We start from the raw sequence: 15,058 nt of genomic DNA, 5'->3' as shown, positions 1-15,058 counted from the left end.
TCAACCTCCTTCAGCTCTACCTTTCTGCCACCAAATAACAGAAACTCATCTCAGGTGCCATGTCTGTGTCAGGCTGAAGAAGAGGGAGGCTGCATGGTGTGGTCATGATCTAAGTGTGGCTCCTCAGACTGTTTGCAGCACCCTCTGGCCTCATGGTGAGCCACCAGCTGATGAGAACCAAAGCGCAAGGATGAGATGTTAGAAAAGCACAGGATATATGTTATCAAGATAGCCCTGGACTTCAGGGTTTTGTGTTATTGTTGTTGTTGTTGTTTTGTGTTTTCTTTTTTTTGTTTGTTTTGATACTCACCAACCAGGGAAAATATCTGTCCTTAGTAGCTCCCATCACCAACAAAGAAAGTCCAAGCTTCTTAGTAGGACCTCTTCTGCCCTTTGTGTTTCAGTCTGTAGCTGCCTCTCCAGTGTCACCATCCACTCCCTTCCTAGGACTTGATCCCTGATAAAATCAATCTCTGCACTTGTGCCTACACCATTTCCTCTCTGTCTTGGACATTCCTCTACTTTTTCTATCTCCTTTGTTCTTTAAGAGTCAGGTCATGGCTGGTCACCATGGCTCACACCTGTAATTGCAGTACTTTGGGAGGTTGAGGCAGGAGGATCACTTAAGGCCAAAAGTTTGAGACTAGCCTGGGCAATATTAGCAAGACCCCATCTCTGAATGAATGAGTCAGGTTATGCATCACGTCTCTAGGAAGCCCCTTTCCTGAGTCCCCCGTTAGGCTGGGCACCTGCCCATGGAACCCTGATCTGACCTCTGGCTTAGTGCTTATCACTTACTCTTGAGTTATCTTCACATATGTCTGTTTCCCCAGCCCCCAGCCCTCAACTGTCGTGTTCCTCAAGGACAAAGACAGTGACTTGATCATTTCTGAATATCCAGTGTTGGACCCATTGCTGGGGTCAAGAAAATGTCTGTTGCCCTAAAATTTGCTGGATATTGTGACTTTTCAGTTCAGGGGATTATGAGTTTCTTCTTTCAAATATTTCTTTAACATTGTTTACTTTTGTTAAACAACAAAATTTAATTTAAATCACATAAGGAGACAGCGTTCCTGCTGGTGAGTGTAGGTCTTCTGAAAGCCTGCTGGGCTTAGGTAGTTAAGTCCACTGGGTGTGAGTCTACAGGGGCCTAGGCACAAGTCTATAGTGCCCTGCACTCCTCTTAAGGTAGTAAAATAACTTCAGTCACCCACATTTGAGAAATGCCTGGTTTTGGTAATTCGCATTCTGCTTAGTGTAGTGTTGTAATACTGAACAAATAAAATCCAAGCCACAGACCAGGTAAATATCTAAAGCACTTTGCCAGCATTTTTCAACTAAAAAACCAAAAGAGCATCATCTAGTTCTCCAGCCACTTTTTGGCATCCCTTAAATAATGCGTTGCGTTTCAGTACTGAATGAGAACACACTCGTCAGTGTGCGTGTGTGACTTAGAGCTTCATGGTTTTAACCGAGGTGTGAGTTACACTGTCTTTCCTGCTGCTGTCACACGCAGCACCTCATTTTCTTCCCCCTAGAAAGTGGCCTGGAACATTTAACAAATGAGTAGGCCTGGAGGGGTCAGTGCTTTGGCCAGGGCAATGTGGCAGAATGATCCTGGGGTTCCTCTCCCAGCGCCCAAGCAGTATTGCCCCTCACTTTGCAGATTTCTGTACTAAAAGGGGAGAGCTCCAGGTTGCACAGCCACCCATACAAGTTTTCTCCCCAAGGAGACATCCCAGATGTGTTTTGTTTCTTGTCTGCCACCCTGTGGCGGGGATGCAGTGTCCTGGCAGGGATGGCGTTGGTGGATGGAGCAGCTTCCACCTCTCCCCAGTCCCTCCCTGCCCAGTCCCCAGCAGGCCCTGCACTCACTCCCCACTCCCACGTCGCCTCCCACACACCTGCCACTCAGCTGTTGCAAACTCACATAATGTATTTCTCTCAAGTTGCACTTCTACATCTGTTTATTTTTCCTTTTTAAAATGTATTTTCTTGATAAATTTATAAATATTTTAGCAGGTGCCCTTTCCTGGTATAAATCTGTCTTTCCAACACACATGCCCACGCCGCCTGCCAGATTGCGTTCATGTTATGGCACATGCAGTTCCCGTGTCAGAGACCTGTTCCTTGTGCATGTCGCATGCCTGCTCCTCCCTTTCTCCTCTTCATTTTCTCTCCCATCCTCTTCTCCTGCCTGCACTTGCAAAGGGTTGGTGAGAACTGACTTCATGCTGCTTCAGATGCCCCTTTTCTTCATCCACTTCATTGTGTGTACCTCATGGAACCCCATCTCCTCCCCTCACCCTCACGCAGTTTTTCTTTTTTTTTTTTTTTTTTTTTTTTTTGAGATGGAGTCTCGCTCTGTCGCCCAAACTGGAGTGCGGTAGTGTGATATCGTCTCGCTGCAACCTCCACCTTCCCGATTCAAGCAATTCTCATGTCTCAGCCTCCTGAGTAGCTGGGATTACAAGCATGCCCCAACACACCCAGCTAATTTTTATGTTTTTAGTAGATACGGGGTTTCACCATGTTTGCCAGGCTGGTCTCAAACTCCTGACCTCAGGTGATCCACGCACCTCAGCCTCCTAAAGTGCTGGGATTACAGGCATGACCCACCACGCCCAGCCCCCTTCCCACAAATGTTGATGGTAAAACCTTAATTAGTCTCCAGTCTGTTGCTGAAGTCATCTCTGTTGGGATGGTGAATTTCAGGAACACAAAAGCATATGTAGGATTTTGTTTAAGGAGAAGAACATCTCAGAACTTTGGGCTAGTACGCAAGGGTTCAGGCTCCATCCTTCCTTCTCCCTTCTCGAGTCTGGGAGAATCGCTGCTCCAGACCCATTGCACATACCCCAGCTGTCCTAGAGAGTCCCTCCTGTTCAGTCTGCTCTGCTACCAAGGCCAGAGAGCCTGTGATGTTGGGTTCTATATGAAACTCCATATGTTAGGCAACCGTAGGAAATTGCTGATGACTTTTTTTGGGTTTTTTTTTCTAATACACTTTTTTTTTTGGCGGGGGAAGACAGGGTCTCGCTCTGTCACCCAGGGTGAGTGACACTATCTCACTCACTGCAGCTTCCACCACCTGGGCACAAGTGATCCTCCCACCTCAGCCTCCCAAGAAGCTGAAACTACAGGCGTGCGCCACCACACCTGACTAATTTTTGTATCTTTTGTAGAGAAGGGGTTTTGCCATGTTGCCCAAGCTGGTCTCAAACTCCTGAGCTCAAGGGATCCACACAACTTGGCCTCCCATAGTGCTGGGATTACAGGTGTGAGCCACTACACCCCAGCCTGGCTTACTTTTTTAGGAGCAGTTGTAGGTTCACAGCGAAATTGAACACACTATACAGAGAGTTCCCATATGTTCCTGTTCCCACACACACAGCCTCGCCCACTGTCAGCATCCCCCACAAAGTGTACACATGTTAGTCAATGAACCTACACTGACACATCATTATCACCCAAGTCCGTAGTTTACGTTAGAGCTCACTCTCGGTGTTGTACATTCTGTGGGTTTGGACAAACGTATAATGACATGGACCCGCCAGTATAGTGTCATACAGAGGCTTTCACTGCCCCCAAATCCTCTGTGCTCCACCTGTTCAACCCCCTTTACCCCTGGCAACCACAGATCTTTTTACTGTCTCCATAGTTTTGCTTTTTTCAAAATGTCATGTAGTTGGAATGGTAGATTTTTGCCTTTCAAAAATGGCAACCTGATACATTTGGGGGAGATTTTCAATCACAAGATTGGGACTGAGAGTTTTTAACTTAACTCTCTGCAAACCCCAAATTCTGGGAAACCAAAACATTGGCTCCGAAGTTTTCTGATTGGTGACAATTTTGCCAGTTGTTTGCCTGGGCCTTGGAGAGAGATGAAGAGGTGTCCTGGGGAAGATGTTGGCGTCAGCAGCCCATCTGGATGGGCTGCTCAGATGGGAGGTGCGGCAGAAGCCCCTGTCTGGGCTCCCTGAATATGTATCTTTTAAGTTTCTAGAGCCTGACCTAGTCATTCTTGAGTTACATTATAATGGAGGATGCAAAACAAAGGCTGGAAAACCTCCTGAAACGAGGCCTTTGGTCCTCCAATTCAGGCTTGATCAACCCTTCTCTTTTTTTGTCTGCTGTCCAGGTGTGTGAGAAAGAGAAACTGTTGTCAGAGAGGAATCAACTGAAAGCATGCATGGGGGAACTGTTGGACAACTTCTCCTGCCTTTCCCAGGAAGTCTGCCGAGACATCCAGAGTCCCGAGCAGATCCAGGCCCTGCATCGGTATTGCCCTGTCCTCAGACCCATGGACCTGCCCACAGCCTCCAGTATTAACCCTGCGCCCTTGGGTGTTGAGCAGAACATTGCAGCCTCCCAATGCGCAGTGGGGGAAAATGTGCCCTGCTGCTTGGAGCCAGGCGCAGCTCCCCCCGGACCCCCCTGGGCACCCAGCAACACCTCCGAGAATTGTACCTCTGGGAGGAGGCTAGAAGGCACTGACCCCGGAACCTTCTCAGAGAGAGGAGGACCTCCTCTTGAACCCAGGAGCCAAACAGTGACCGTGGACTTCTGCCAGGAAATGACTGATAAGTGTACAACTGACGAACAGCCCAGGAAAGATTACACCTAGTGACTCGGCTCTGCCTCCCGGTCTGCACACCTCTCTCATCCAGGCATTCTTCAGTCAGCCTGTGGCACTGTTCATCTGCTGTCCCGAAGAAACCGAGAACACATTTGGTGCACACTACAGCGGTCTTAGCAGCAATACTGTTCCGAAGTAGTCTCTCCTCTTCTCGAGCAGGAGTGATAGATAGTTACCTTCACAATGGTGCTACCCCTTGCCCAGGCAAGGAAAGACAGCAGTGATGACACTGTCTGTCTGTGGCTCAATTTCAGTCTTCACAGGGATAGACTACAACACCTCTAGGCCCCAACCACGGATTTTTTTTCTCAGTGGCCCATGTCACAAACCCTATCTCAGGAATTTCTTCTGAATGTTCAATTTTTTTCATTGAAGACAGCTTCTATACACATCAAAGTTTTATAGCTAGACTGTACATATTATATATAATATATATATAAAATATATATATATATATCCATATGCAAAAGTCCTGCATGCCTCAACTTTCTCATCCTAAAACTGGAAACTTATTTCTCATTTAGAAACAGGTTCCAACATTCCTCTTCTTTTGTCTCTGATGCTAGAACTAGTTTGGTAACTGTTAACATGGTCATTTTTCTTGCTTCACAGTTCAATTTTCAATGTGTGCTTATTTATGGACAAAATTCAGTGTTGGAAGCTTTTTCCCAAGGTTTTAGTTCAGATTTCTTTTTCGTTTGGTTTGGTTTTGGCACCGCCACGTGGTGTCATTTGAGTATTGTGGGTTTGTTTTTTGTTTGTTGGGGGGGGAGGGGGTTGTTTGTTTTTGGTTTTTTTGTTTTTTTCCTTGCAGATACTGTACAGTGATGGTCAACTTTGCCACTTGCACTGAGTTTTGGGTCAAACCTATTTTCTTAAATGAAGTTGTAACTTCAGTATAACTCAAGTATACTGTATGTTCTTTGCTTTTAGTTTAAAAAGTAAAACATTTTAGCTAATTAAAAAGCACTCAGGTGATAATTATGTAGGAAAAACAATCTTGCCAAATAATGAATTCATCCTAGGATGTGTAGACAATAATCTGCTTTAATATTTTTATATTTCATCTCCTCCCCACCTTTCCCTAAGCAAAGTTTAAATGCAGATAGAGAGTTCAGAGTTGATGCTGGATGTTCAGATTCCTACGTGGGGAGAGAGTTTGGACATCTCACTCAAAAGTACATCAGAAAAACAGGAATCCATGATTTTATACCAGAACTCAGCAGGCATTGGCTCCTAGAAATCAAGCTAGAACGTTTTCACCCAGGGAGTAAGTCCCATTCATTTCAACACGTCCTGAGGCCTCGGCTTGCTCTGGAAGTGTTGTGCTGTAGGACCTGCCCCCCTGAAGGATGGGGCCAACCAGCCACCGGCTTTCCTGCCCAGGCTCGGCCTCCCAGGACATCTGGCCTGAGGGGATTTGAATCACAGCCCCGAAGGTCCTGCCTTCACCCTGTTGGGAGAGAGCAGGGCATCCTGGCATCTGCGATCCATCCCTGACACAAGCTGACACATTCTTTCTCCTTTCCTTCTCCAAAGGCTTGGAGTTGTCTTCTGAGGTTTTTCTGCCAGTCTCTTGTCTGAAGGCAGACTTCATTCTGAGGCTTTGGACAAGCTATCACCGGGAGCCCTCCCTGTCCCCTTCCCGAATCACACATATACCCTACCCTCACCTGATGATAATTTTCTCTTCTTGCTGCAAAACTGGTTGACTTGCAACCCAGAGAGAGCAGCTTCCCTTGGCTCTGGGGGCGTGTTGGCCCCAGCCACGTTTACAGGAAGGTGTGCCCCAGAGGAGGAGGAATCAGCTCCCTCGCTCCAGTGGCCTTGGGTCTGGGTCTCACTGAGCAGCCCGAGGGCCACTCCAGCCCGGCTGGGGAAGAGAGTCCTGAACGGTTTGATGTGGGGACGGGGTGGTGGGCAGTGGGGAATAGATGGTTGACTTTGTTTCTTTCTTTGTGCCATTGTTTGGACAATATTAAAGCTGCATGTAAAAGGGGAAATTAGTATACGATGTAGGCGAACAGTGAAATCATAGTAACATATGTTTTAGTATTATTAACTTTTTTCTGTACAAATATTAGCACTAAATGTTTAAATATGTATGAATGCCAGAAATTTGTCAGTTCATGCAGTAGGATAAAAAAAAAAAAAAAAAGGCTCTTTTTAAACAGTTCCACTTTTAAAACCTGCCTCTGGGTTTTTGTTTTTTCTCGTGTGTGTGTGTGTGTGTGTGTTTGTGTGTGTGCGTGTGTGTGTGCTTGTCTGAAACAGATCTTGATAAAGCTCTGTGTTGGAGCTGCTGGTTTTTGTTATGGTTGTTGGAATTTCTTGGCCTACTAGGACAGTTCTGTGCTTCACCGTGAGGTTTGCCTTTGTGGAAAACTGGTGACAGCGAGAATATAAACTCAATGTGAATCACGTGGTACTTCACAGGCGTGTGTTATGGTGGAGTCAGCTGACAGTATTTTGCTTTTTAACTCTATTGTTGCCTTTCCAAGTGACCTCTCCTCCTCTTTTAGAAAAAGAACACTGTCTGCTCGTATCATAACCAGGTCCAACCCAGCTTCTTGGCATGAGGTTTACCCTGGTAACAACTCATGTGCAACTGGTAGTCTTGACCACATTCCATCCGTTTCCCCAGGTTTCTATGTTCAGTAGCCCAGACCTGTTTGGCAGTCATTTCTAGGAGGGGCAGGGTCTCTTTATTTCTCTCCACCCTAACTCAGACCTCACCCTCCTCCCACCAACCCCTGCCTCGCTTTTCTTCCTCTTCCCCCAACCTAACTTCTGTCATGGGAACTGGTTAAAAACACTGCTCTAAAAACCATCTTCCAGTTTCGTAGGGATTTCTAGCAAGTTATCTCATTCATAATACACCATGAACCGTGACTAGCTTCGTGCAGTTGTTCATGTGATGTGTGCGTGTCTTTTCCTATTCGGAACTGTGTGCTTGTCAAAATTATTTCTGGGTTGATTCAAAGGGAGGACTTGCTGGGGACCAGAATCCAAACGGCCTCGAGTGGAATTTTAAAACCCAGCCTGTCTCTTTTCCCTGGGATCCGTCGGTCAACCCCACACCTTTTAAGAAAAAAAAAAGCAAGTGAACAGCAAGGAAGAGTATTTGCACAGTACAGGGACATTTGGTTGTTTTTAAGGCTCTTTTACAAAAATAAGAGACCCTCCAACCACAGGCTGTTTAGGAGGATGCCTGCTTGGGTCTCCAAATGGCTGGGGTAGGAATGGTTGTTGGGGCAGAGCCAGTGGAGATGACCCTGAGACTAATGAACATCCCACCTAAATCCAGTCCTCCCCTTGGATCTGCCTTTGTCCTGCTTGTGTCTCCAGGCAACCTCTCTTCAAGTTGGTCAGGCTTTGGGCAGGTGAGTGCTTTGCTGTATGTGTCTGTTTCTCTGTGTTATCTGGGGGTGCCTTGATTAAAACTGAACTTCATTACATACTGATTCTGGAACAAAACTGTTAGAAAAATTTCAAAAAAAAAAAAAAAAAAAAAAAGCTGACAAAGTTACGAGGCCATCCTGCTACTTCTCTTCTCAGTTCCCAGCAATGACTCAGGCGTCAGAGGCGATGCTGCAGTGGAAAACCTGACTCTGTGCGTCTGCAACTGTATGTTGTGCGAGTAATTTATTAACTGTCTTTCTAAAGGTTTGCTGCTTTTAAGATGCACTCTAATTCAGGATGTAATCCTTATATTGCTTTTCCAAGGAAGTAAAAAAAAAAAAGGCTAGTGATTAGTATGACAACTGCCACTACTCCTTCAAAAGGAGCCAGGACCAGCGACAGGACTCATAAGAGGACTGGCTAAAGTGAAGTGTGCACAGTGTGAAGTTTAATGCTGTTGTCAAGAGGCCTAAACCCACATTTTCTCTTTTAATATTTTATGATTGCCATCAAAGAAGAAGAAAAAGAAGGAACAAAGGTTTGAAAATGATAAGCCTGTTAAGACACCAAAAACTCCTGTCCCGTGAAGCTGCTTGACATCCTGTGCAGTAGCATAATCCTCTCACAATGAGGAAGAGCTGCCTGCAAAGCTTTCTCACGTCCCTATTTGGCTACCTACTTCTCTACATTATGCCCCATTTAAACTAGGAGCTGTTTTAGAAATGACTTCAAACTGCTCCACTGTTGCTTACAGTTTAGGAGGAGTCTCAGATCCATAAAGGAGCAAGAATCAAGTTTGGTCCTCAAATGACTGTAAATAGACTAAAGAACAAGGTGTTTTTTTGTTTTTGTTTTTGTTTTTATTTTTTAAGAATAAAGCTGTTCGTTGTACCATGGGTTAGTGTTTCTTCCCCAGATTGAACACTGTGTTGGAAGTTCGATTTCTGGTGAGCCAGTCCACAGTACGATGCCCTGTGGTGGAGTTGGTATTCATACAGGAAGTCTGTGTGCACGAGGCATTGTGTGTTGAAAGTGTATGTTGATAGTACTGCCCGAGCCATCTCATGACCCCAGCATCCAAAACCGATGCTGTAGAACAGAACATATTTGTACACAAATAGTGTGTGCAAATAGCATTTGTACATAGAAGAGTCTTATTGTGGCAGATTGAGGATAAATTATTCAACTGACGGTGCAAAAACATTACTTGCAAAGAAAAGTAAGTTTATAGTATTTTCCTACACTCCACCCTGGGAGATGATATTTCTATCAAATGAATATCAGTGCATTGTAAATGTAATATGAAAACGATGCTGCCATTTTGTGAAGAATACCCACTTGGTTGCAGAGGCCAACTTTCATAGCTTTGATTTAATGTTGTGACATGGTGTATGCATATCGCTGTCAAGCAATGGATAAACAGCTCTGACTTTCATTCTCATTCCAGTTTATTGACCTCAGATAAAACACTGGCCCTTCTTAGAAGCAGAAGTGCACCAAGACCATTCATTTCAGGTAGACTAACATTCAGTGCCAAGCGCTCCCATGGGAATAATCAGACGCATATGTTGCGAAAGAGTGAAGGGACTTGGACAAAGGGGTTTTCCTACAGATGGATGCTCAGTCTTCTACCAAAACATGTTTGGAGGCAGAAGTGTGACCTCCCCTTAAGTCCCAACAATGTATTTTGTGTGTGCAAATCCTGGGATGCCTGTTCACGCTCTGACGTAAAGACATGGCACCTCTAGTGAGTGATCAGGAAGATTCCATATGTGTTTGGGAGCTTCAGGTGCTTGTTAGACACAGTGAGCCATTCAAGGCAAGCAGCACCTTTGCTAGTGAGGCCAAGAGGGCCTGTGACAATTTGTTCCAGAACCAGTCTGATGCAAGTGCACCTCTAATATATGCCTTACAAACTCCAGAGGCCATATTCAAAACAGGGTCTTCTCAGTGTATGCAAGGGGCCGCAGCCCCTCTTCTCTTCCTCCCCAGGTTGAACAATACGGACAGTTTTCACACATATCTACCTGTATAACCCTCTGTACCTCTCATAACTGGTCAACGACTGTAACAGGTTACATCAGGTGTTTTTCTACATACTTTTTACACAGATTCTATGCGATTAATGTAACTTAATTCAATGCATCATTTTATTGTACTAGTTCTTAGGCTTGTCCTTATTTTTTTCTAAGTGATTGTGGTTTTTCTTGTGGTTTTTATTGTAAAAATGAAAGGCTGTTGATGCTTATTCTCTGTAACTAAGAATTTTTACCTTTTGGGGAAAAAAAGCATTGCTATGAATTAATGAATTGAAACTTCATTTACTCATTGTAAATACACTATTGTGCAAAAAAAGTTTTCACTCAATTGAATTGCTAGTGTTAACTGAATTTTGTCTAGACACCATTTCTGTTGATGAAATAAAGACATATCATTATGCATTGTAAACTGATTTTCTTTCTCTCTGATCCCTGTGTTCCAAATTACAGAGTGAGAAACCTCAGGAAATCTTTTTTCCTAGAGGCCGTTTCTCTTCCTCTGACTTAGACCCTTACTTGCTACCTGATTAATCTGATTAGGAATCTTTAAAATTTGATAATATTAATGTGATTCCTAAACTCTGAATTTTAAAAATCCCTAGTGCCTGTGAGAGTAGATAAAAGGCTTTAAGCCCAATTTCTCGGTTTTGATATTGTGCTATCACCATGCAGGATGTTACCACGGGAGAAAACTGGGTGATGGGTATCATTTCTTGCAATTGCATGTAAATCTGCAATTATATCCAAAAAAAGGCTTAATTTTTTAAAAACTAAATGAAAGTAAATGAGAAAGAACATTAAACCAACACCAAGATGCAATGAGTTGCAAGGAAAGATGTGTAGAATTGTGGTTGAGGAAACCACACAGTCCCACATCAGCTAGTGAGGGGGTACGTTCTGAGAAATGCATCCTTACACAATTTCATATTGTGAGAACATCAGGGTGTGCCGCACCAACCCAGATGGGAAAGCCTATGACACACCTAGATTATATGCTCCTAGGCTGCAAACTGGTGCATCATGTAACTGTACTGGATATGGTAGGCAATTGTAACACCAGGGTAAGTATTTGTGTATCTTAACATAGAAAAGGTGTGGTAAAAATAGGGTTTGCAATCTTACGGAACCACTGTCATATATTCGTTCCATCATTGACCAAAACATGGTTATGCCACGCATGACTGTACAGTTTAAAAGGTGTATTCTAAAAGTGTATTTCATAGTTGTGTCTTAGGTTTTAACGTAAAGAGAAAAGAGATCAAATGGTGGGCAGGTCGAGTGGCCATGAGCAAACACTGGACTCAGAGGTGAGAGAAAGTCACTAGAGCAGAGCAGGGACGGTCTGAGCTGTCAGCGAGGCTGTAACGAGTGCATGCGCATGGTGTCTGGGCAGGGCAGGGCTGTGCTGCCAAGATCCAAGCTTCAAGAAGTGCACCCGACCGCCAGATGGGAAAACTGAAAAGCTGCCAAGTTCTGCTCCCTCGGGCGAGTCTCCATGGGCACCTATGGAGTCAAGGAAGGCTTCCTGAGAGCAGGTCATGGGTTTTGCAAATGTGTGCTGCTCTGACAACATCACAGTCATAACATTGTCGGTACTAGAGGTGGATTACCTATGCCTGAAGATGGGAAGTTAGTCCACTCTGAGAAAAACAGGTGGGTCAGAGTCCCAGAATTTGCTGTGGGAAACCCTGGTAATTTAGAACTGATGGTCCTTTGCACCTTCAACCCTGACATTTGCTCTTGTGATACAAATAATGGTCATGCATTGAAGCAAAATAAACCTCACCAGCTGTTGTGTCCTGCAAAACAGGTGTCCCCGACCCCTGGGTCACAGACTGGTTCCAGTCCATGACCTGTTAGGAACATGCCTCACAGCAGGAGGTGAGCAGGTGGGGAGTGAACATTACTGCCTGAGCTCCGCCTCCTGCCATCAGCAGTGGCATTAGATTCCCATAGGAGCGCGAACCCTACTGGGAACGGTGCATGTGCAGGATCTGGGTTGCAGCTCCTTATGAGACTCTAATGCCTGATGAGCTGAGGTGGAACAGTTTCATCCCGAAAACATCCCCCAACCCCCGCTACCTCTGGTCCGTGGAAAAATTGTCTTCCACTATACCAGTCCCCGGTGCCAAAAAGGTTGGGAATCGCAGCTACAAAAGAGCTTTTAAGCACTGTCCAGCCCCGGGTGGACAGCAGCCATTTTCTTTCCTACTATACATGTGCTTCTTACAGGAAATTTGTATCTGCCTCTGGGGCAGTGAGGACAGGTTGCCTCTACACAAGGCCCTGCCAGCAGTTTTGTTAAATGTATTTGGAAATAACTGAGCTGTTCTTTAAAATCATTTTAGAATCTTTCCCTCTTCTCCAACCCACCACCTCACCCAACTCTGCCCCACCACTTGGGATGCATTAGCAAGATTATACTTAATGTTTAACACCAGCTGGTAAAGTTGCCGTGAGCAGAAATGGGTTTCCAATTCTCCTCACTGAGCACCTATGCCTTCCTGATACAAATGAACACAATACTTCCTGTTGTCAAAAAATCAAGGCCCAGAGAGATGGAGAAAGCCACACATCCCATTACACAAGTGTCCTTCATTTCACTCAAGAGCATGACATCTCCTGTCTCCACACCCGTCCCTGGTTCCTGCAGATCCTGACACACACCTGTCACTGGCCTGCTTAGCCACAAAGAGACATTGCTGATTCTCCATGGCTAGTTCTTACTCTTTCTTCTTGAAGACAAGTGCATCCCTGAGACAGTGCCCTTCATCCCGAAGCAGTGAACGGAAACCTTCCAAGACACACTAGCAGTCACTGGAAACATTACATTTTACACTGGGCCCTTCAGACTTTGTTTTTTCTTCTTTTTGGAGACAAGGCCTTGCTATGCTGCCCAGGCTGGAGTTCTATGGCCATTCACAGGCATGATCATAGTGCGCCCACAGCTGTGAACTCCTAGTCGCAAGAATCCTCTCGCCTCAGCCTCCTGAGTAACTGGGACTAGAGGCAGGCCTCCAGGCCCAGCTCAAACGTGTTTTTTGTTGTTGTTGTTGTGTTTTGAGACGTGCTTTGTCACCAGGCTGGAGTACAGTGGCACAATCTTGGCTCACTGCAACTTCCACCTCCCAGGTTCAAGCAATTCTCCTGCCTCAGCCTCCCAAGTAGCTGGGACTACAGGCGCATGCCACCACGCCCAGCTAATTTTTGCATTTTTAGCAGAGACGGGGTTTCATGATGTTGGCCAGGATGGTCTCGATCTGTTGACCTCATGATCCCCCGCACCTTGGCCTCCCAAAGTTCTGGGATTACAGGCATGAGCCACCACACCCAGCCTCAAACTTGTTTTTTAAAACCTCCATATGTGCTGTGTTGACAATCCTGTAAAGACTTTTCAGAGTGAAAGAAATTGAAATTGCAAAAAAAGTTGCCATAGAGGCCTCTGAAACCTATTGACAAACCTATTGACACAACATGACAGAAAGTGAATAAGAAATAAAGACTGGAAAATTGGAAGCAATGGGTAAGGTATTGCCTTTGGCATTTATACATAAATACATATTCATTCAACCAACACTGTGTTACATGCTGAGCATCCAGGATGTCAAATACCTTACCCTTACAGCTTTCACAGGCTAGTTGGGCAGAGAGATGTACAAATAAATCATTGCCCAGGGGCTGCTGACTTTTACAGAAAGGAGAGCAAGGATTTCTGAAAGGACTGCGGGCCTCAGAGCAGCTGGATATGGATTTGAATTCCAGCAGGCACTTCAACTTGTGTGCTCTTTAACTGTGGAGAAAGTTAATCTCTTTGAGCCTTGTCAGATCTATAAGATGAAAATGAACAATAACAACTTGACAAGTTGTACAAGGTATAGATAATGTGAGCACGTGGAATATAGTATTTCTACAAAAAAAAAAAAATTTTTTTTAATTAGCTGGGAATGGTGGTGCATCTCTATAGTACCACCTATTGGGAAGGCTGAGGTGGGAGGATCACTTGAACCCGGGAGGTGGAGGTTGCAGTGAGCTAAGATCATGCCACTGCACTCCAGCCTGGGCAACAGAGCGAGACCTGTCTCAAAAAAAAACAAAAAAAAACAAACAAAAAAAACACCCTATCATCTACCCCCCACCGTTACTATAATTACAAGGCTGCCACAAAGAAAGGCATGGTGAGTGAATGGGTGACTGAGAAGATATGGTGAAACTGCCTCCATGAAAATAATGAGTCCCCAAAAGGCAGCCACAGGATAGGTGGACACTGTCCAGCAGCACACTCCTGGGTGGGCAACAGCAGGCAGGAGCGGGACAGCTGCCACAGCTGGGTTACAAGTGAGAGGCAGGAAATGAGGTCAGAGGCAGGGGCCAGTGCCTGAATTTCCTGTGGCTGTCATCTCACAGGACATAGATGATGCCAAGCCTTATGGCTTTCAACCAAATTGATTCTTCTTATAACTTGAAGCCTTTATTACCAGGTGCGTGGCCAGGGTTGGGGGCTACTCTGGCTGTGGGGTAGAGGACGGGGGAGCTAAAAGGCTCTTTCTATGGGAATTGAGTCCACCTTTATGGCTCTAAAAACTCAGGGCTGGGCACGGTGGCTCACACCTGTAATCCCAGCACTTTGGGAGCACCTGAGGTCAGGAATTCAAGACCAGCCTCACTAACACGAAGCTAAAAATATTAAAATACAAAAATTAGCCGGGCCTGGTCATGGGTACCTGTAGTCCCAGCTAGTTGGGAGGCTGAGGCAGGAGAATGGCTTGAACCCAGGAGGTGGAGGTTGCAGTGAGCCAAGATGAGCCAAGCAGCAACCAGCCGAGCAGCCTCATGGGTTGGCTAGTCAGTGCACATCACACGGCACACACTCTCCTGGATGGCTCAGGACCACTGGGAGGGCAGGCAGGGTGAGGAAGACGTGCTGGCTTCTACCACTCCCAGGAAGCTCCTGGGGGGCACAATCATGGCATCACCGCTA

The 15,058-nt window shown here is 45.4% G+C and overlaps 1 protein-coding gene across 2 annotated transcripts in view; it reads left to right on the top strand.

Annotated features, from left to right (window-relative positions):
- BACH2 (BTB domain and CNC homolog 2) overlaps positions 1 to 10,486 on the top strand; it is a 374,467-nt gene extending 363,981 nt beyond the window's left edge. For both annotated transcript variants that reach the window (XM_025384074.1, XM_025384073.1), the window contains exon 7: positions 4,142 to 10,486. In XM_025384074.1, coding sequence (XP_025239859.1) covers positions 4,142 to 4,627 — 486 coding nt within the window. In that variant the 3' untranslated portion in view covers positions 4,628 to 10,486. The remainder of the gene's footprint in view (positions 1 to 4,141) is intronic.
- The last annotated feature ends 4,572 nt before the right edge of the window (positions 10,487 to 15,058 follow it).

The sequence above is a fragment of the Theropithecus gelada genome, chromosome 4 (assembly GCF_003255815.1).
Source record: "Theropithecus gelada isolate Dixy chromosome 4, Tgel_1.0, whole genome shotgun sequence".
Taxonomy (NCBI): Eukaryota; Metazoa; Chordata; class Mammalia; order Primates; family Cercopithecidae; genus Theropithecus; species Theropithecus gelada.
Note: the sequence above shows the minus strand (reverse complement) of the source record. Positions and strands in the feature narration are given on the sequence as shown.